The sequence below is a fragment of the Quercus suber genome, unplaced genomic scaffold (assembly GCF_002906115.3).
Source record: "Quercus suber isolate HL8 unplaced genomic scaffold, Cork oak 2.0 scaffold_76, whole genome shotgun sequence".
In the NCBI taxonomy this organism is placed as follows: Eukaryota; Viridiplantae; Streptophyta; class Magnoliopsida; order Fagales; family Fagaceae; genus Quercus; species Quercus suber.
The window spans coordinates 104154-126404 of record NW_027069541.1 but is presented as its reverse complement, the minus strand read 5'-3'; the positions used below and the strand labels follow the sequence as shown (position 1 = coordinate 126404).

The 22251-nt window shown below is 32.9% G+C and overlaps 4 protein-coding genes across 4 annotated transcripts; 3 read left to right on the top strand and 1 right to left on the bottom strand.

Annotated features, from left to right (window-relative positions):
- Nucleotides 1-3250: 3250 nt before the first annotated feature.
- Nucleotides 3251-4729, top strand: LOC112032160 (thioredoxin-like 3-3). The gene is made up of 3 exons (XM_024064922.2): nucleotides 3251-3635; nucleotides 3763-3788; nucleotides 4315-4729. The coding sequence occupies exons 1-3, from the start codon at nucleotides 3465-3467 to the stop codon at nucleotides 4532-4534; spliced, it is 417 nt and encodes a 138-aa protein (XP_023920690.1). The 5' UTR covers nucleotides 3251-3464; the 3' UTR covers nucleotides 4535-4729.
- A 3054-nt stretch (nucleotides 4730-7783) lies between these two features.
- Nucleotides 7784-9057, bottom strand: LOC136067538 (thioredoxin-like 3-3). The gene is made up of 3 exons (XM_065773569.1): nucleotides 8864-9057; nucleotides 8710-8735; nucleotides 7784-8248 (listed from the first exon to the last, which is right to left on the bottom strand). The coding sequence occupies exons 1-3, from the start codon at nucleotides 9032-9034 to the stop codon at nucleotides 7906-7908; spliced, it is 540 nt and encodes a 179-aa protein (XP_065629641.1). The 5' UTR covers nucleotides 9035-9057; the 3' UTR covers nucleotides 7784-7905.
- A 335-nt stretch (nucleotides 9058-9392) lies between these two features.
- LOC112032161 (thioredoxin-like 3-3) lies at nucleotides 9393-10832 on the top strand. Its single transcript, XM_024064923.2, is given in 5 exon segments — nucleotides 9393-9753; nucleotides 9881-9906; nucleotides 10371-10396; nucleotides 10399-10509; nucleotides 10512-10832. Coding segments are annotated over 5 exon segments (495 nt in total). The 5' UTR covers nucleotides 9393-9582; the 3' UTR covers nucleotides 10673-10832.
- Nucleotides 10833-14496: 3664 nt separating this feature from the next.
- Nucleotides 14497-22126, top strand: LOC112007672 (uncharacterized). The gene is made up of 16 exons (XM_065773548.1): nucleotides 14497-14516; nucleotides 15173-15218; nucleotides 15299-15456; nucleotides 15639-15756; nucleotides 15901-15983; nucleotides 17042-17101; nucleotides 17309-17563; nucleotides 18170-18266; nucleotides 18486-18536; nucleotides 18667-18747; nucleotides 19451-19522; nucleotides 20077-20139; nucleotides 20404-20556; nucleotides 21406-21463; nucleotides 21556-21608; nucleotides 21705-22126. Exons 1-16 carry the CDS (start codon nucleotides 14497-14499, stop codon nucleotides 21780-21782), a joined length of 1446 nt encoding a protein of 481 aa, XP_065629620.1. The 3' UTR covers nucleotides 21783-22126.
- The last annotated feature ends 125 nt before the right edge of the window (nucleotides 22127-22251 follow it).

Below are 22251 nucleotides of genomic sequence, written 5' to 3'. Positions count from 1 at the left end.
AATCACGTAATGTATTAAATCATTTTAAACAACTACATGATTATTAAGTATAATATATGACTAAAGATATATATACAAATGAGTCACGTAACTTATTTAAATAATATACATGAATGGTTTATAAGTCGTTACTTGGGTTGGATTAGATTTCTATAAATTGGTTTGGAGGAAAACTTTGTTAATTAGAAAATACACATTCTCATATAGGAAAATCTAGTTATAGACTCATTATTACACACTTTATACACGCTCCCTTTAAAATTTTAACTTTTAGTTAAAATGTCTCGTTAATGGATACCCTTCGGGCATTTATTAATGGACCATTTTATGAAAGTTTTAATACCACTTTTATAAAAAATAAAAATAAAAAATAAAAGTCAAAAAATTTAGTAACTTTTTTCTTTTTTCGTAAAAAGTTTCTAAAAATGATTTCTAAACCAACAGTCTTAAGACATTCCTTAATTTTTCCCTTAAAAATTGTGAAATCATATTTTCAAAACATAATTGCAACATGATTTTAGTTTATCTAGTAATGTGTATCAGGGGTGGCTCCAAGAATTTGTTTAGGGGGGTCATTAAAAAATTTTAATAAAAAAAGAACTTGAATATATTGAGTTACCGACAAAAAAAATAAAAAAAAATAATAATACAAGAAGTTTTACAATTTCCTTCTACAAGTATTAAAATTTTGAATTATGAATATCTATTGCCAATGTGGGTAGGAATGAGCCTCCAATCATTTTATTTTGTTAAGTTTATCTAACATTTTTATTTTTATGCAGTTTTTATTATCTATTTGTTATTATTTTTATAAAAATATTTTAAACTAAATGACTAAACTAAACTTATTGGTTTTGTATTAATTATTGAAGTACATAACCACACTCATTTATATATAAAATTATATACTAATGTCTACTTAACCAATCAAATGCTTGGACAATCACTAATTTTACGATTTTTTTTTCTTGAATTTTACGAACTTTATAACAAAAAGTTATTATAACATAATAACAATACACACATATGTAATAAACCATCTCTATTTTCTAATTATTAAATTATATAAATTTATATTGTACACACAAACATTCACACACATCATAATTCACACAAATAACATTATAAGAGCATTAGCATTAGAGAATGCTAATGCCATATGTAAGGTGTATTTGGCATTTCAAGTCTCAAATCTATTGCATCAGGGAATGCTAAAGGTAAGTATTGCAAATTTTTTGCAATAGTGCTACAATACAATTCTACCTTTAGAATTGTACTGTAGCACAATTTTAAAACAAAAACTAATATTTTATTCTCTCTCTCTCTCTCTCTCTCTCTCTCTCTCTCTCTCTCTCTCTCTCTCTCTCTCTCTCTCTCTCTCTCTCTCTCTCTCTCTCTCTCTGATTCTCTCTCCTTTCAGTCCTCACTCACTCCCTCTCTTTAGACTCAAAATTCCATAGCCACCAAAACTCCAGATCAGTGTGGTGGAGTGGAGATCGACGTTTGGGGTTTGGCGTAAAGATCGGTGTTTGGGTGTGGTGTGGAGATCAGCGTTGGGCTGTGGGTTTGCCATGAGTTGCGTGGGTTCGGATCGGCGTGGGTGATCGGTGTTGGGCTATGAATTTTTGCAGGTGGTGATCAGCATTGGGGTGTAGGTGATCGGCGTTTGCGTGCGCTTTTTTTTTTGGGTGATCGGTGTGGTGTTTGGTGATCAGCGCTGGGCATGTGATGTTTGGGTGATTGGTGTTTGATGGCCTGTGTTTTTTTTTTTTTGTTTTTGGTGATCGGTGATTGGTGTGGTGTTTGGTGATCGGTGCTAGGCATGTGGTGTTTAGGTGATTGGTGTTTGATGGCCTGGGCTTTTTTTTTTTTTTTTTTTTGAGTGATCGATGATTGGTGTAGTGTTTGGTGATCAGCGTTGGGCATGTGGTGATGGTGTTTTCTATAAAATTTGTGGTTGTTGAACAGAAAGAATGAGAAAGAAAGAATAAATGATAGTGGTTGGGGTAGTGCCGGCTCAATGGTATAAGCCATTGATGTGGTCGCCTAAGGCCCCAGGTGAAAAAAAAGATCCCTAAATTTTAACCAATGGTATTAATTAAGCCGAAATATTAACAAATAAATAAAATAATATTTTCTTATCTAATGAAAAACAAATAAAAAATAGAAAGAAATGTTATGTTCACAACATTTTTACAAAAAAAAAATCATAAATAGCAGATTGTTAAGGGCTGTTATTGACAGTAAAAAAATAATTTTAGTGATAGATTCAAATAGAAAACAAGAAGTAATTGAACACCTAAGATTTGTTATGAAAAATATTGTGAATATAGCACCTCTAAAAGAAAAGAAAAAAAAATCCACACAAAAATTCACAACATTTTTAACAATATTCGAGTTAGCAAACTTTTACTAGTTTTCAAATAAATTTACCACTAACATGATTCTTTTACTTACTATCATCAATCTGCTACATCAATAAATATAAAAAGATTTGTCAAATTTTTGTGTTTATAAACTTAAATAAAAAAAAATTAAAAAAAAAAAAAAACAACAACAACAACAACAAATCTATGTGGTTTATGTTAATTAATAGTAATTTTTTATGTGAAATAAGATAATTAATTTTTGCCTTAAGCCCCCAAATGCATCAAGCCGCCCCTGGTTGGGGGTATATTATTTTATAGTGTAAAATATTATTTGATAGTGTAGATATATTATTTTAATGAGTAGAATAGGAAAATAGAAGTTTGGGATGCTAAGGTATTGTAAAATGGTATGGTATAATAATAAAGTAGCTTTTTAAAATGGTAAAATAGAGTAGAATTAGAATTGTGGGATGCTGATGCTCTAACAAAAAGTAATGCACATAATCAATATTAGACACACTCACACACATAATGTAAACAAATTTATAAAAAATAGTGACACTTACAATTCACAAATACTTATTCTTTATTCTTAGAGTTGAAAATACTTATAATAAAGTTGTGCAAAATTTAATTCAAGGTGTGTAAAAATATTTTTAAGAAAAATTATAGTATTAAACTAACAAAAAAAAATTTATATATATAATTTTTTTTTTTTGAAGTAAGGGTGTTCATTTGAACCCTCTAAAAATAGTGTAGTGCTGCTCTTGATATGTATACAATAAATGTACAATAATGAGTATGCAATAACCATTCTTAGAATTTTAACTTTTAATTAAAATTTTGAAATCGTGTTTTCAAACATGATTTCAGTCCACGTGGCGGTGTGCAAACGATAAGTGTGCACCAAAGAAGAGTTTGTGATAAACATTCTCCAAGTTTAGAACACGAGAACGTGGTTGACATGAAAACGGCAAAGACATTGCGGTGCAAAAAAGTAGTCATTGATTCGCCACTTTACTCCTAGTACCAAAACCAAGACCTTCTCAGTTCTCAGCCACTCACTGTGTATACTGAAGGCAAAAAAAGAGGAAAATGGAAGGTGGGTCTGCTGCTACTACGAATGGAAATGAAGGCAGCGCAAAGAAAGGGTTGGATGGCACAGGTTTGGATCTTCCACTGAATCGCCATGGAAACTTGAAAAGTGCTTCCAGTGATCAAAGCCTCAAGGACATTCTTCTCCAAATTAAGTCTTCCAAAACCCCTGTAAGCACTCAATGATGTTTTTTATTTTCTGGGTTGTTTTTGTTTTTGAAATTATATTTGCTTGTTTAGTTTTCATGTTTCGATTAGCTTCAGTTTATTGATTTTTTGAATGATAAAATCCTTGCAGGCAGTTGTCAATTATGGTGCTTCTTGGTAAGTAACTTAACAAAATGTTTAAAGGGCGTTTTCCCCATCTTATCTGTAAGCGTCTTGTATGAACACCATGTGTTTGATGTAATGACGATTGGCATATTGAGTTTGCATTTGTATGAGTTAGAGGCCGTTTTGCCAGGAAACTGGTTTTTAAATTTTGATTCTTAATGCTGTGGACTTTGCTTGCGTTTATCCTCTAATGGGTGGGAAAAATTGAGCTATGGAAATTGCTTGGATCAATTTTCACATTACAAATGGTTTCACTTTGGTCTTCCGTTACTAATAGCAGGCTATAGTTTCAAGTATAGTTGAAAACCATTAGCAATTGGCGCTTGCAATCTTTCTCATGATTGCTCTTATTTTTTAAAACCATTGGTTTTATCTAGCTGAGTTTTGGTAGTTTCTAGTATCTCACGGTATGGTTCTCTTATTGAAATTGCTCCTTTCTTTTCTTTTTGAACAACCCATGAAATTCCTACACAGAATCTATGATATGTATTAATTTTGATTTGTTAGTATTTTTCAGGTGTGGTGTTTGTAGCCAGATCCTCCCATCATTCTGTCAGCTGAGTAACAATTTCCCAAAGCTCTCTTTCATATATGCAGATATTGACGAATGCCCAGAAACAACGCAGCACATACGTTATACACCTACGTTTCATTTCTACCGAGATGGTGAAAAGGTAGATGAGATGTATGGTGCTGGAGAAGAGCGGCTGCACGATCGTTTGTGGTTGCACTCCTGAAGACATATCTCAGGATGAACAAACGATATTTAGCTGTAGAGACAATTTACTGTGAGGGTTCTGAATTTGTTAAACCTTATATATACTTGGCTCATAAGCTATCAGCAGTGTCTTTTTTTTTTTTTTTTTTCCTTNACCTGGAGAGCTGCGCCTGTATGTATGCCTTAGAAGAAGGAGGAGGAATGAGAGAGAGAGAGAGGAAATGAAACAAAGAGAGAGAGATGGGCCTGGTTTTATATCGTATATATTTATGGTAAGGGATCTAGTTTTGGCAATTTGGTAGTAGTTAGTAGAGGGAGCTGTTTCTTCGTCTGACTCGCTCTCTCTCTCTCTCTGTTTCTGTGCTCTTGGCTTTGCGGTGTTGTGCCTTTTATGCTGCCCCCCTCTATTCGCGTTTGAGCTTTGCAGTTCACATCAACTACCTAACATTTGTGGTTGGTATGTGGGTCCCTTTTTCGCCAACCAATCGAGTTGCCAATTGTGACTCGAGAGTGGAAAATTTTTCTCCCACCAACTTTGTGATGTCTACTTTTTAATCAATCATATGACCTCTTGCACATACCCAAATTTACACTCAAAGTTTTAAGCATGTTTAGTTGTCAATTTGTGATTACAATAAAACATTTACAACAGATTTCTGTTTATACTAAATTCTGATTGGTTTATTTTGGATTGCTAAGATTGAAATTTGATCGTATATATCCATTAAAAATAAAAGTATTTACACATGGAAGTGTCATGTTTACTTGCTGAAAAAAAAAAAAAAAGGTATTTAGGTACACCAATCACACTTATTGTGAATTTAGGTGTATGTTTAAGAGTGTCACTAGAGCTTTTAAAAGTCGTGCATGTTTAAGTTGTTTTAATAATGTATAATTTTATGAATCACTGCCTATCCCAACTCAAAATGGACGATTGTGATGATTGTACAGGACGAATCCAGAGACAGAATGAAGTTGCATTCCCGTATCAATATGGGTTATCATCTAAGATTTTCTAGGAAGATGCCAAGTGATCTACTACTTGGTGGGGCCCACCATGTGTGGATCCTGACTCCGAAGTCCGAGTTTGATCCAGGACCCGGACCCAGCTTAACAATGTGATCATATCTCTTACTACGTATTATTTGTGGGCAAGTGAAAGCATTCAAATTCAAAACCCGTCTGTCTAACTCTAACCAAATGGGTCATAGTCCCATGAGAATGAAACTTTAGTAAAAGTGGGTCAAGTCTCACATGGCATGCTAGACTTGTGGCGATGGCTACAAAGTATATGCTCAGAATGTTGGCGATTATTGGGTGCATGAATGATGAAAGTGAAACCATTACATACAATTATTTAGCAAAAAAAAAAAAACCATTTCATACAATTTGCGATTGATGGATTTCTTTTTTAATGTTATCCCATCCAATCGTGGAGTCAGATATATGTGTCACTCAAGGCAGGGCTAAAATAGACAATAATATAAAAGTCAAATATTTTTATTTCAAATTGTTGCCTTTTTTTTTAGAGAGTTAAAAGAGGTTAAGGGCTCATTTGATAATATTGTTCTAGTAACATTATTTGTATCTTTTAGAAAATCTATGAGTGAAAAAGTATGTGAAAATACTTATAATATTGTTTAAAAACTGAAAACTATTGTTTAAGTGTATGTATCAAACACCCCTTAAATATGGATTAGAAGTGAAGTTTTCAAAAAATTTCTTTTAAATGTAAATTACAATTTATTTGTGAAAAAAACTCAGCTTCCATGTAATGACTAAGATTTAAAAAAGCTTCATAGATTTAATCATTTAAAATTGATGAGAAATTAAACAAACAATGGTGGAACGCAAGTAAGGAGTATAATCAAACAAATAATTAAACATTACACCAATGGTATATAGTTTGTATTGTATAGAAATGTAAAGGGGGAAAAACTCTAATGACCAGATATTCTCTTCATGTAGCATTTTTAAAATAAAAATAAAAAAGAAAAAGAAAAGAAGAAGATATTCTCTTCAAGAGAGTTAATTTGGGTACTTTTTCTGCATCATTTACAAGTAAGCTGCTCTTTTTTTCTTTTTCTTCTTATTATTTATTTATTTATTGACTTAATGGATAGATAGAAGAATCAAAATGTTACATAATTAATTATCACATAATTAACTAGTCTAGGAGAAAAGAGAGAGTTCTTTGACTTCTCAAAAATATGGTACTAAAAAAAAGAATTACCAACAATGTACGGATGAAGGCTAAGTTTTTTTTTTTTTTTTTTTTTTGAGAAAGTTGAAGGCTAAGTTCAATACATAAAGAATCAATTAATTTGTGTCCCAAAAATAGCTAAACTATCAGCACATTTATTTGCTTTACGAGATATGTGTTGAACCATGACTTGCTATATGTAGCAAAGATGGTCTTGCAATTAGAAATAAATACGTTGAGAGATGAAGATATAAGAGTAGCAGAATTAAGAAACTTAAATACCTATAAAGAATCAATTTCAATGATAAAATTATGATATCCCAATTCCCAAGCTAGAGATACACCATAAGTTGCTCTTTTGGAGCTTGGTGTGGTTGGTGAGTGCAAAATTTAGAAGAATTTGGGAAATGGCGACTTGCCTAGTTGTCATGACGTAATTTTTCAAGTGACTTGTGTGCCTTGTTATAATTCACATTTTGTCCCGAGACAAAAAAATGAGTACTATGACAAGTTGATTATCAACATAGAATTTTGTCATTTTATTATGAATTGAACATTTATAAAAATTTGAAATTGAGCTTGTATTGTTGTCGTATTTACTTAAAAGATTAAGATTCTATTTGAATAAATTTATGGTTCGTTTGGATAGAACTTATTTTGTTGAAACTAAAAACTGAAAACACTGTAACAAAATAATTTTTAAATACGTGAATAGTGTTGTGAGACCTATTTTTAATATTTTTTTAATAAAGTGATTGTGGGTCCCGTGAATAGTGTGTAAACAGTACTGCTACAGTGCATGCACTGTTTATGAATAGTGCATTTTGTCTCTAAAAGCATAAACAAGTGCGGGGGGGTGTTTGGGGGTGTTAATACCATAATATTAAAGGTTACTATTATTCAAAAATAATAATAATAATTTTTTATTATCAAGAAGAGACCTAAACATGCTACTTGCGCTAACGTTATTGAGTGGGTTTATGAAGCAAGTATAAACATGTGCTTGTCTTTATGTGTGTGTATTGGAGGAGAGAGAGGGGCACAGTTGTATAGAAGGCAACCAGATTTCTGCGAAGCACTGCAGTATAATTTTTCTCAAATGGGAATATATGTCATACAAGAATTTTCCTGCTGTCATATGTGCCAAAATATAGATATTTTCATTTCTTTGAACCAAAGGCATAGGATCAATTCCTGCCCTCAGTTTGACTTCGGTAAAAGGAGCTTAGAGTTTTCCTTTGGACCAAAAAGGAAACCAAAGGGTGAACAAGGAAATCTTTTCCATCAGACGGTCTCTGGCAACCATTATTGTTCTTGAACCCCTTCCAACCATTCCCATACGCATCTTCTCCAGCTCCATACATCTCATCTACCTTTTCACCATCTTGGTAGAAATGAAACGTAGGTGTATAACGTATGTGCTGCGTTGTTTCTGGGCATTCGTCAATATCTGCATATATGAAAGAGAGCTTTGGGAAATTGTTACTCAGCTGACAGAATGAAGGGAGGATCTGGCTACAAACACCACACCTGAAAAATACTAACAAATCAAAATTAATCCATATCATAGATTCTGTGTAGGAATTTCATTGGTTGTTCAAAAAAAAAAAAAGGAACAATGGTTTTAACAAATAAGAGCAATCATGAGAAAGATTGCAAGCGCCAATTGCTAATGGTTTTCAACTATACTTGAAACTATAGCCTGCTATTAGTAATGGAAGACCAAAGTGAAACCATTTGTAATGTGAAAATTGATCCAAGCAATTTCCATAGCTCAAATTTTCCCACCCATTAGAGGATAAACGCAAGCAAAGTCCACAGCATTAAACATCAAAATTTAAAAACCAGTTTCCTGGCAAAACTGCCTCTAACTCATACAAATGTAAACTCAATATGCCAATCATCATTACATCAAACACATGAGGTTCACACAAGACGCTCACAGATAAGATAGGGAAAAAGCCCTTTAAACATTTTGTTAAGTTACTTACCAAGAAGCACTATAATTGACAACTGCCTGCAAGGATTTTATCATTCAAAAAATCAATAAACTGAAGCTAATCAAAATATGAAAACTAAACAAGCAAATATAATTTCAAAAACAAAAAACAACCCATAAAATAAAAAACATTATTGAGTGCTTACAGGGGTTTTGGAAGACTTAATTTGGAGAAGAATGTCCTTGAGGCTTTGATCACTGGAAGCACTTTTCAAGTTTCCATGGCGATTCAGTGGAAGATCCAAACCTGTGCCATCCAACCCTTTCTTTGCGCTGTCTTCATTTCCATTCGTAGTAGCAGCAGACCCACCTTCCATTTTCCTCTTTTTTTTTTTTTTTTTTTTTTAAATCATGATTTCAAAACATAATTGCAACATGATTTTAGTTTATCTAGTAATGTGTATAAGATAAGTGTGCAATAATGAATGCGTAATAATCATTCTTAGAATTTTAGAGTCTGTTTGGTATGTATGTTTAAACAATAATTTTTAATTTTTAAAAAAATACGTGTGAGTGAAAATGTGAAAATGTGTAAAAATACGTATAATATTATTTAAAAACTAAAAATAACGGTTCAAAATTGTGTACCAAACGGTCAGCTTGTAATTAAAATTTTAAAATCGTGTTTTTCAAACACGATTTCAGTCCACGCGGTGCTGTGTATAGGATAAGCGTGCACCAAAGAAGAGTATGCGATAATCATTCGCTAGTTTAGAACACGAGGAAAGTTGTAGACATGAAAACGGCAAAGACATTGCGTACAAACAAGTAGTCATTGGTTCGCCACTTCACTCCTAGTACCAAAACAAGACCTTCTCAGTTCTCAGCCACTCACTGTGTATACTGAAGGCAAAAAAAGAGGAAAATGGAAGGTGGGTCTGCTGCTACTACGAATGGAAATGAAGACAGCGCAAAGAAAGGGTTGGATGGCACAGGTTTGGATCTTCCACTGAATCGCCATGGAAACTTGAAAAGTGCTTCCAGTGATCAAAGCCTCAAGGACATTCTTCTCCAAATTAAGTCTTCCAAAACCCCTGTAAGCACTCAATATGTTTTTTATTTTATGGGTTGTTTTTGTTTTTGAAATTATATTTGCTTGTTTAGTTTTCATATTTTCGATTAGCTTCAGTTTATTGATTTTTTGAATGATAAAATCCTTGCAGGCAGTTGTCAATTATAGTGCTTCTTGGTAAGTAACTTAACAAAATGTTTAAAGGGCTTTTTCCCTATCTTATCTGTAGCGTCTTGTGTGAACCCATGTGTTTGATGTAATGAGATTGGCATATTGAGTTTACATTTGTATGAGTTAGAGGCGTTTTGCCAGGAAACTGGTTTTTAAATTTTGATTCTTAATGCTGTGGACTTTGCTTGCGTTTATCCTCTAATGGGTGGGAAAATTTGAGCTATGGAAATTGCTTGGATCAATTTTCACATTACAAATGGTTTCACTTTGGTCTTCCTTACTAATAGCAGGCTATAGTTTCAAGTATAGTTGAAAACCATTAGCAATTGGCGCTTGCAATCTTTCTCATGATTGCTCTTATTGATCTCTAGTAAGTATCTCATTGTTCCTTTTTTTTTTTTTGAACAACCATGAAATTCCTACACAGAATCTATGATATGGATTAATTTTGATTTGTTAGTATTTTTCAGGTGTGGTGTTTGTAGCCAGATCCTCCCTCATTCTGTCAGCTGAGTAACAATTTCCCAAAGCTCTCTTTCATATATGCAGATATTGACGAATGCCCAGAAACAACGCAGCACATACGTTATACACCTACGTTTCATTTCTACCAGATGGTGAAAAGGTAGATGAGATGTATGGGCTGGAGAAGATGCGTATGGGAATGGTTGGAAGGGGTTCAAGAACAATAATGGTTGCCAGAGACCGTCTGATGGAAAAGATTTCCTTGTTCACCCTTTGGTTTCCTTTTTGGTCCAAAGGAAAACTCTAAGCTCCTTTTACCGAAGTCAAACTGAGGGCAGGAATTGATCCTATGCCTTTGGTTCAAAGAAATGAAAATATCTATATTTTGGCACATATGACAGCAGGAAAATTCTTGTATGACATATATTCCCATTTGAGAAAAATTATACTGCAGTGCTTCGCAGAAATCTGGTTGCCTTCTATACAACTGTGCCCCTCTCTCTCCTCCAATACACACACATAAAGACAAGCACATGTTTATACTTGCTTCATAAACCCACTCAATAACGTTAGCGCAAGTAGCATGTTTAGGTCTCTTCTTGATAATAAAAAATTATTATTATTATTTTTGAATAATAGTAACCTTTAATATTATGGTATTAACACCCCCAAACACCCCCCCCCCCCCCCCAAAAAAAAAAAAAAAAAAAAAAAAGGTATGCATTGTGAGTGGAAAATCACAGATATGAAGATGGATAAAGATCTCCACCAAACCTAAGGCCTCATAAGATCATTCATATATGTTAAATCACGTAATGTATTAAATCATTTTAAACAACTACATGATTATTAAGTATAATATATGACTAAAGATATATATACAAATGAGTCACGTAACTTATTTAAATAATATACATGAATGGTTTTATAAGTCGTTACTTGGGTTGGATTAGATTTCTATAAATTGGTTTGGAGGAAAACTTTGTTAATTAGAAAATACACATTCTCATATAGGAAAATCTAGTTATAGACTCATTATTACACACTTTATACACGCTCCCTTTAAAATTTTAACTTTTAGTTAAAATGTCTCGTTAATGGATACCCTTCGGGCATTTATTAATGGACCATTTTATGAAAGTTTTAATACCACTTTTATAAAAATAAAAAATAAAAAATAAAAGTCAAAAAATTTAGTAACTTTTTCTTTTTTCGTAAAAAGTTTCTAAAAATGATTTCTAAACCAACAGTCTTAAGACATTCCTTAATTTTTCCCTTAAAAATTGTGAAATCATATTTTCAAAACATAATTGCAACATGATTTTAGTTTATCTAGTAATGTGTATCAGGGGTGGCTCCAAGAATTTTGTTTAGGGGGGTCATTAAAAAATTTTAATAAAAAAAGAACTTGAATATATTGAGTTACCGACAAAAAAAATAAAAAAAAATAATAATACAAGAAGTTTTACAATTTCCTTCTACAAGTATTAAAATTTTGAATTATGAATATCTATTGCCAATGTGGGTAGGAATGAGCCTCCAATCATTTTATTTTGTTAAGTTTATCTAACATTTTTATTTTTATGCAGTTTTTATTATCTATTTGTTATTATTTTTATAAAAATATTTTAAACTAAATGACTAAACTAAACTTATTGGTTTTGTATTAATTATTGAAGTACATAACCACACTCATTTATATATAAAATTATATACTAATGTCTACTTAACCAATCAAATGCTTGGACAATCACTAATTTTACGATTTTTTTTTCTTGAATTTTACGAACTTTATAACAAAAAGTTATTATAACATAATAACAATACACACATATGTAATAAACCATCTCTATTTTCTAATTATTAAATTATATAAATTTATATTGTACACACAAACATTCACACACATCATAATTCACACAAATAACATTATAAGAGCATTAGCATTAGAGAATGCTAATGCCATATGTAAGGTGTATTTGGCATTTCAAGTCTCAAATCTATTGCATCAGGGAATGCTAAAGGTAAGTATTGCAAATTTTTTTGCAATAGTGCTACAATACAATTCTACCTTTAGAATTGTACTGTAGCACAATTTTAAAACAAAAACTAATATTTCTATCTCTCTCTCTCTCTCTCTCTCTCTCTCTCTTTTTTTTTTTTTTTTTTTTCTTCAGTATACACAGTGAGTGGCTGAGAACTGAGAAGGTCTTGATTTTGGTACTAGGAGTGAAGTGGCGAACCAATGACTACTTGTTTGTACGCAATGTCTTTGCCGTTTTCATGTCTACAACTTTCCTCGTGTTCTAAACTAGCGAATGATTATCGCATACTCTTCTTTGGTGCACGCTTATCCTATACACAGCACCGCGTGGACTGAAATCGTGTTTGAAAAACACGATTTTAAAATTTTAATTACAAGCTGACCGTTTGGTACACAATTTTGAACCGTTATTTTTAGTTTTTAAATAATATTATACGTATTTTTACACATTTTCACATTTTCACTCACACGTATTTTTTTAAAAATTAAAAATTATTGTTTAAACATACATACCAAACAGACTCTAAAATTCTAAGAATGATTATTACGCATTCATTATTGCACACTTATCTTATACACATTACTAGATAAACTAAAATCATGTTGCAATTATGTTTTGAAATCATGATTTTATGATTTCACAATTTTTAAGAGAAAAATTAACGAATGACTTAAGACCGTTGGTTTAAAAACTAATTTTAGAAACTTTTTACCAAAAAAGAAAAAGTAACTAAATTTTTTTACTTTAAAAAAAAAATATTTTTCATAAAAATAGTATTAAAACTTTTATAAAATGGTCCATTAACAAATGCCTTAAGAGCATCCATTAATAGGACATTTTAACCAGGGACGAAGTCAGGACTTGGAGTTAGGGGAGGTGGTTTTATTGTTAACTATATGCAGTGACTTCAGCTTTCTGCTCTATTACTTAGTCGGCAAAGACTTTCTTTTATTATTATTTTTTTATGTGTGTGTAGAGTGTCTTTTGTTGGTAAGGACAAAATAATTTTGTTTAAAGTTTTTTAAAGGGCTAAGTTGCTTGTTTTTGGTAAAATTAGTTGATTAGTCTCAATTTTTTTTTTAGCTTTGCTATTGCCTATTGGTAATTTTTGTTGTTGGACTAATATTTTGGGCTTGTATATATATATATATATATTAGATTTTAGATCTATAAATTTTTTTTTTATGGACTTTAAAAAAGGAGGAAAATACTAGATCTACAAATTTTTTTACAAATTTTTGTTGTGATTAGTGGTTATTAGTAAATAAAAAAGTGATGTAAGTGGTGGATCTATATGCAAACCAGTAATAATTTGCTACCTTAATAATCTGTAAAAATATTGTAAAAAAGTTTGTAACTGTAGCATTTTTCTTATAATGATCAATAAGGGGGACAAAATGTAATTTTATTGAATGAAATTGCTAAAATTAGTACCTAAATATATAGTTATATAATTATATTATTTTAAAAAAAATTAGGGGGGGGCAATGTCCATGAATGGCTCTGTCCATGATTTTAACTAAAAGTTAAAATTTTAAAGGGAGTGTGTATAAAGTGTATAATAGTGAGCCTATAACTAGATTTTCCTAAATGCGAATATGTATGTTCTAATTAACAAAGTTGTCCTCCAAACCAATTTATAGAAATCTAATCCAATCCATGTAATGACTTATAAAACATTTCATGTATATTATTTAAATAAGTCACTGACTCATATTTATATATATCTTTAGTCATATACTATACTTAATAATCATGTAGTTGTTTAAAATGATTTAATACATAACGTGATTTAATATATATGAATGATCTTAGGAGGCCATAGGTTTGGTGGACATTTTATCCATCTTCATATCTGGGATTTATTCCACTCACAATGCATACCTTTTTTTTTGGGGGGGGGGGGGTGTTGGGGTTGGGTAATAATATTAAACCCCCCCCCCGCCCCTGGGGCGGTTTTCTTGGATTACCCAGGGAAGCTCCATCAGAGTTGAGCTTAAAGGAACTGGTATGGCAGAGTGCCTTTTGAAGGTCTGCCCTTTCCCCACACAACAAAATATTCAGTGGCAGCTTTCATACATAGGGAATGGAGGTTATGATTGATAGGTGAGTTTTGGAAGACCATGTAATTCCTATGCTTCCACAGGTCCCACACGGCTAAGGGAAAGACAACAGACCAGGGAATTCCATTTATTTGGTTCAGATTGCTGTCTAGGCTACTTAGCTAGCCTTGATTAATAAGAAAACAACCTTAACAGTTCCAGACAATAATTGGAAACGAAATGTTGCAGAATACCATTTGCTTAGGTTTGGATAAATATGATTGTCAACCATTGTACTTCCATACATGCTGTTAGTGTATACTTTCACTTTTTTCGCCGCTTTTGGACAGATGAACACTATATTTGTTTTAGAGAAGATGAGAATGAAGGAAAAGGGTCACTTTCCGTATTTAGGATGAAGGAAATGAAGGTACGTAGGAGTTACTTACTCAAAAAGAAATGGAGGTAGGAAATGAATAGGCTCGGGAATTATTCATGTGGCCCACCATTTCTTTTTGTTACTGGACCTCAAGAAAAAATGAGGAAAGAGTGGTTTTAAGTTGTAATTTTCTAGTTTTGCCTCTGTGCGTTTCATATGCATCTTTTTTGTTCCTTTTGTTATTGTAAACTGCCATGATTATAATCATTATTTGTCATTATATATTGGGAGCATGTAAGTCTGCTAATGATTGAAAGACCTGATATTCTTTTCCTTAACAGTATCGAAGAGGTTGCCTTCAGCTTTAATGGAGGAAAGGATTCAACTGTATGTTTTCACCTTTTTTTTGAGTAATCCATCAGTTGTCTTTTATCTAATAGATAGTGACAATGAAACTGGGTGTATAGGTTTTGCTGCATGTACTTAGGGCTGGCTATTTTTTGTATAAAGAGGAGCAAAGCTGTTCCAATGAAGGTCTCAATGACTTTCCAATTCGAACAATATATTTTGAGAGCACTTGTGCTTTCCCTGAAATCAACTCATTTACCTATGATGCTGCCTCTGCGTAAGATAAGCTTCTCTTATTTTCTTTTATTGAAATTCCCCCCCCCCCCCTTTTTTTTTTCAATTGTATGTTTGATAGAGTTTATTTTTACTCAAGCTGCTAAGAATTTCTGACTTGTAGCCTTGTAGGCTTATTAAATGTTTATGGATCTGGCTACTAATTGGCTTATTTTATTTGAACAGTTATGGTTTACAAATGGATATCATTCGCACAGATTTCAAGTCTGGTCTGGAAGATTTACTAAAGACTAAACCTGTTAGAGCTATTTTCCTTGGTGTCCGAATTGGTGATCCTACTGCGGTATCTTTCGTGCTCTATATTGACAAAGACATGATATATCTTAGATACATATTTTCTTACCTGCTAGATTATGTTCCATAATTTTTTGTGATTTCTATATGAAAGTTGATTTTTTGTATTTTATTGTTTTACTCAATCTCTCAGGTAGGCCAAGAACAGTTTTCTCCTAGTTCACCTGGATGGCCATCCTTCATGAGAGTGAATCCTATCTTGGATTGGTCATACAGGTATCTCATTTATTCTCCCTAGCTACTTCCTCCCTGGCAAATGGCAAGGGGTGTCTGAAGCAAATCAGCAAAGGTTTTATTTAGTTGAATTTAAAGCTAATGGAAAATGGACTAGGAGTTCACACACATACAATATGTGTATGTTTGTGTGTGTGTGTACTGGGTAGTCATTTCAGCAACATTAACAGCATTGAGTACAATTCAAAGAATTTAGTTATTGATATACTAAGAGGTTGTCAAGGCAAAATAAATCGGAGTGAGTTATCAAAAAATCACGTTACTTAAAATACACAGTTTTTCATTTAAAAAGAAAGAGGCAGAAGCAAAGCTCTGGCACTGTTATGGAAGTCATTAGCTATTAGTATCACGAATATGGGAGACCATTTTTATTGGTTTCCTTCCTCCTTTTATCAGTAATTTGTAATATTGCAGTTATTTTAGGTTTTTAATTGTTTTGTTATTATATCTGGAAAGCTTTTTTTTTTTTATCAATAGCTACTTGGTTAGTGTTACACTCGTCTTTAATTGTTTTATTTTATAGACATACCCTTTACTCATCTATTCTATGAATGGTATATTCTAAGATACCTAGATAGATAAGTATCTATCATGATATAGACTATTAATGAATATGTATGTTGACCCATATCAATTCATTTGTAAAACAGATACTCATACAAATGAATCATGTGCCAGGAACCAGATCAATCAATTTAGTTTTTCCTCTTTATGAGCGTATTGCATTATTTCCACTATGAATATTTGTTTGGGAAATCAAACCAAGGCTCCTGAAGGTTTATTTTATTATAATTTTAACTGTTAAATACTTTAAGCTTCTGGTTTCCTGTAGCATCATAGCAGCCATTTATGGCCTTATTGAGAAAACGGTGTAGTTAATTAGGAATCTTATTTGTTGACAGTAAAGCCATGCTATTCCCTGGGACTTTACTGTTTGGCTCTTGCATGAATGTTTATAGTGATGCTTATGGGGTTCGGAAATTTTTATTGTTCCACTTGAATTTAATTTAGTGTAAATTTGGGGTTTTATTTTTTGGCAGAGATGTGTGGGCCTTCATATTAACTTGCAAGGTCCAGTACTGCAGTCTTTATGATCAAGGGTAATACTTCATCTTTGCTTTATAAAATATTGGAATTTTTGTTCAGTTTTTTAAGTTATTTGTTCAACATTGGTGGTGCAGTCTATAATTCTGACTTTAACTAGTTCAGTCCCTGGTGCAAATGTAAATGAGACATGCATGTATGATACTGGATTTCAATTTTTTTTCAACAATTCTGATTTGTTTTTTTCCTTTGAATGTTCGCAGTTACACTTCAATTGGGAGCATATATGACACAGTACCTAATGCATTATTGTGCATCAGTGATTCCTCCAGTAGCAAAGAAACATTTAGACCTGCATATCTGCTTTCTGATGGAAGATTAGAGAGAGCGGGGAGAGTAAAAAAGTTTTCTCCTGTTTGTGGGAGTTTTTCTGCTGTTAGCAATGGCCAGGATAGCATTGATTTACGTAAAAACAGCATGCTCACAGCCTCAGTCATTGCTGTGGGGGATGAGATTCTGTAAGTCTTTCGTTGATATTACATGGGTTTCATTGCAAATGGATTTTGTTTGTTTGATTTCTTTTGTCAGTTATTCTACCTTCGCATCAGACTTGAAAGGTTTCCTCCCAAGAGATATATTATTTTGTTTAACTATTGAATCTCTTCCCTTTTCAATTACTTATTTTTATTTATTTTTTTATTTTTCCTTTAAAAAAAAAAATTCTTTTGATATTTAGCCTGATTCATGAGTCATTGCTATATCTTATGGGTTGTTAGTTGAGCCTTCACCAACATTTAAAAATTATCTTGACATCATCATGGTAATTGCAAAGCAGTAGAGTTTCGTTATTTATGTTAACATCTTCGATTGCTATCTATCAGCATTTTTTCTTTTCACTCATGCAAAATGGCACGGGCATGCGCATCAATGTCTCACATATTTTGATATGTTTTGGCAAGGAATATTCTGAATCTCTAATTGAAGAAAAGAATATGTGGAATCCATAATGTATGAAATTCATGAAATATCAGTGTCTGGTGTAACCCTTTTGGTTTCTATTTTTCTTCCGTATCGACTGTTATTTCTGAAGTCCCCAGTATTTTGTTATCTGTTCCATAGCTCAGGTTTGGCACCATTGAGGATCAGTTAGGACCTTTGTTGTGTAGAAAGCTCCATTCTATTGGCTGGTGTGTATCACAAGCTACTGTTGTTCGGAATGATGTAAGTTATTGTTTGCTGAATTCATCTTGGTAAAACATAGTTGGCCTATGCACAGGGTTGAACCCTCAGTTAATAATTGTGGTGGGGATATGTTCATAATTAATAAGCATTATGTTCGTCTTTGAATGATGGACGCAGAGTAACATATACATTTCTAAAAGTTGTATTTGTTGACTTCATTTTACAGTTTCATTTTTTTCAACATTCTTCTTGCACCAGGTAGATTCTGTGGCTGAAGAAGTTGAGCGGCAAAAATCTACTAATGATCTGGTAAACTGTTGCAAATTGATAGAGAACCTTTTAGTGGTTTTATTTGAAACCATATAAAATGAATTATGATTTTCCTTCTTAGTTTATGTTTTGACCGTTCATTGTGTATATCCTTGACCTGACCGTACAGATTTTTATATATGGAGGGGTAGGCCCATTGCATTCAGATGTTACTTTATCAGGTGTTGCAAAGGCCTTTGGGGTTCGTCTGGTGCGTTCTTTAATTTCTAGTGAACTTTCTATAATGCTAAATTTAAGCTCTTACAAGATGTGTCAGATTCTTTTTTCCCCATTACTCTTCCTTTACCACAAAACTTGTCGGAGTTTTTGATAAAGCTAGCATCTGAAATGGAAATTCTAATTATTCAAGCTTCTGTTTACTTCATTCACTAGTACCTTTCGTCCATAGACATGTCATTGTGATGTCATTTTTTCTGAAGGCTTAATTTATTTGTTGCGCTAACTCTATCTTTGTTGTTCATATATACACAATTTAGGCTCCTGATGAGGAATTNTTCATTGTGTATATCCTTGACCTGACCGTACAGATTTTTATATATGGAGGGGTAGGCCCATTGCATTCAGATGTTACTTTATCAGGTGTTGCAAAGGCCTTTGGGTTCGTCTGGTGCGTTCTTTAATTTCTAGTGAACTTTCTATAATGCTAAATTTAAGCTCTTACAAGATGTGTCAGATTCTTTTTTCCCCATTACTCTTCCTTTACCACAAAACTTGTCGGAGTTTTTGATAAAGCTAGCATCTGAAATGGAAATTCTAATTATTCAAGCTTCTGTTTACTTCATTCACTAGTACCTTTCGTCCATAGACATGTCATTGTGATGTCATTTTTTCTGAAGGCTTAATTTATTTGTTGCGCTAACTCTATCTTTGTTGTTCATATATCCACAATTTAGGCTCCTGATGAGGAATTTGAGGAGTATCTTCGGCATCTTATTGGTGATCAATGCACTGGTGACCGGAATGAGGTATTTGATTTCTAGAGTTAATTTATTTTGATTGATACATTGACTTACCAATTCAATATAGATCTAAGATATTTCCTCGAACCATTGATAAAAATATATTTTTACTTGTTCCCCTAACTCAATTCGTAGATGAAATTTTTTTTCAATAACTTGTTGATCCCTATCCCTCTTCCCAGATCTCCAGATTTATCGTTATTTTATTTTATTTTATTTTTGAATTTCTGGGCTTTGATAATTTGATAGCATGATGTATCTTATTTTTGGATAAATAGAGTGACTTGATCTGTTATATGTCTATTGAAATGATAGAAAAAGAAAAAGGAAAATTATGCATGCATTGATGTGAAAGGATGACATAATTACATGGAGAATGCATTGTCACCATTATAGAGTCTTATTCTCTTATTAGTATAATTTCCTGATTGATTGGAGACTGAGGGAAAATTTTGCCTTTCTTGTGGGAAAATGAAACCAGCTACGTTAAAGGTTATGTTATGATGCTGGGGTATTTGAAGCAGTAAATTGATCTCATACTTGCATTTTTTCCTTTTCAGATGGCTCAGTTGCCTGAAGGTATCACTGAATTGTTGCACCATGAAAATCTGCCTGTGCCTTTGGTAAGTTTCTAAGCTCAAATCTGATACTTTTAATTTTTTTAATAATCAAGCTTGCTGCTCGCGTCTGATAGTATGCTTTTGATGTGTAAGGTGAGCTAGAACCTCACCTTATTGAAGCATTAGCTATGAAAAATGACACGATATCACATTATCAACTTCTTTCTGGACCAACTTGATATCTGTTATACAACGTCATTTATCAAGTGTTACTCAAGTATTACTGTGTCAGTTTGAACTACTAAGTGTCAGACTATTTTTTTGTAGATCAAGTGTCAAAATGTGATAATTCTTACTGCAACAAATACTATGGAGCTGGACAAGGAGTGGGAGTGTTTGATTGAATTAACAAGATCTGGTGGCCTGTTCGAAATGATGGAGCCATACATATCTAAGTGTTTGATAACACAGCTTTCAGATGTATGTGTCTGAACTCTATACCTTTATATTTCTGTCGATAATTTAATTTGTTGGCTATTGATTGTGGTAGTCATTTCTATTGTTGCTAGGGTTTAAGCTTGTTCTGGTTATCTATGTATTTAGACTTGACATACTTGACCTTCAGTGAATGTAAAGAAAGGGGAGGGAGGGGGGGGGGGGGTGGGGAAATGTTACCAAGTACTGAGATGTTTGTATTTCTTTCCTAGTTCCGCTTTTCCTGTATCAGCCATCTGGCTGCATGCACCAGGCAAGTTACATTTAAGACATTGTCCCTTACAAAGAGCAGACAGAGCTATAGGCACATGAAGTCTTTCAAAACTCTTTTAGTGTGAATTGCAGTTTAAATGGGTTAAGCTGAATAGTATTGCTAATGCACACTTGGCCTACCATAGCTAAATATTAGTGTTTGTATAGGTGATGGCCTTGAATTTGGGGAACAATGTCGAGAAGTTAATGGTATGAACCTTCAAAAATAATGGAGAAATATGTGCGGGGTCTTTTGTGTATGAAGGGAAGAAATAAATCACACTCTTTCACTAGCAAGTTTTCTCAATTTTTCTCTAAGTGAACTCTAGAATTGCTGTCGTGAAGTTTCCAGAATGGATATTTTAAGATTAGGATGCTCACCTGTGATACAATTTTACTTGTCAAAGGAAAACATATTGTTTAGCAATTCTAATGATGCATATCGTAGAATTCAGGCAATCTTTTTTACTTTTTATTGTTAATTTACTGGTATTACTAGCTCTTTTTTTAATGTCCATGTACCATCAATATTCTACTGTGTGTGGCATCACCTCATTGTTACCTATGTTTAATAACATTCAGGTAGAAACTGCTCAACCTCTATCAAAACTTTGTCTTGAATTCCCAGACCTTTACATTGGTAAGAGTCTTTTTAGCTAGTGTGGGTTTTCAGGAGAATATTATATCTTTTTCTATCTCATTTTAACTTTATTCTTCATCTGCATCATCAAGGGGCTTATCGCAGATCCAGAACTGGACCCCTCACAATTAGCTTCAAAGGCAAGGTATGAGAAAACTTCACGAGGACAAAATAACTTTTACATTAAAGCCTGGAAACAAGTTCTTCCATGAAATTTAGCTTTTTTAAAATTTGGTTGCAGGACCAAGCACGAATTGAATCAGCCATGGAAGCTTTGTGCAAGAAATTCCATCTAGGGATTTTCTCTGTAACTAACTAAGTTGATCATTGCACTTGTCTTGGAGGTATTGCCTGCCAAGCTTTTGGGACCTGGGGGAGCTGACTTGTTTACAATCACTTCTGACAACTCTTGAACATATATAGATATATGGGGGTACCTTTTCTTTTCAGATATTGATAGAACAAGGAGATCCTTGGAATTAGGATTGAAAGGGAAACAAGAAGAGCCAAGAAAAAATAAAATTTCCAAAAATACAAATACTCTGTACCCGGGCAATGCCCTTATCATTGAGAACAAATATGTAGGAAACAAAGAACTTCATATTGGTTATTAAGCAAGTAGGAATGAATGTCAGAGCTCTAGTCTCTACTTTAAGGTTCAAAGGTCTTTGATTAATTACTTGCCTTGTCTTTCTTGATATATAGGATTTTTGTTTTGTTAGTAAGATACACATGCACTCTTTGGGTCTTAAATTCATGATCTTCCATACCATTACTATCGGAAGAGT